This window comes from Myotis davidii, unplaced genomic scaffold (genome assembly GCF_000327345.1).
Source record: "Myotis davidii unplaced genomic scaffold, ASM32734v1 scaffold663, whole genome shotgun sequence".
Taxonomy (NCBI): domain Eukaryota; kingdom Metazoa; phylum Chordata; class Mammalia; order Chiroptera; family Vespertilionidae; genus Myotis; species Myotis davidii.
Window position 1 is genome coordinate 1,681,277 of NW_006295816.1, and position 283 is coordinate 1,681,559.

The 283-nt window shown below is 78.8% G+C and overlaps 1 protein-coding gene across 1 annotated transcript in view; it reads left to right on the top strand.

Moving 5' to 3' along the window:
• Positions 1 to 283, top strand: part of BSN (bassoon presynaptic cytomatrix protein) — a gene marked incomplete at both ends in the record, with an annotated part of 27,753 nt that overhangs the window by 25,650 nt on the left and 1,820 nt on the right. The window contains one exon of the mRNA XM_015568279.1: positions 1 to 162. Within this exon, the coding sequence (XP_015423765.1) occupies positions 1 to 162 (162 nt within the window). The remainder of the gene's footprint in view (positions 163 to 283) is intronic.

Consider the following 283-nt stretch of genomic DNA (forward strand, 5'->3'; position numbering starts at 1 on the left):
AGCGCCTTCCGAAGGCAGGCCCCAAGCCCTCCTCCCTGAGCATGGCCCACGGCCGGGCCCGGCCCCCCATGCGGAGCCAGGCCTCGGAGGAGGAGAGCCCGGTCAGCCCCCTGGGACGGCCCCGCCCCGCGGGGGATGCCCTCCCTCCCGGAGACACCCCCTGAGCATGGCCCACGGCCGGGCCCGGCCCCCCATGCGGAGCCAGGCCTCGGAGGAGGAGAGCCCGGTCAGCCCCCTGGGACGGCCCCGCCCCGCGGGGGATGCCCTCCCTCCCGGAGACACC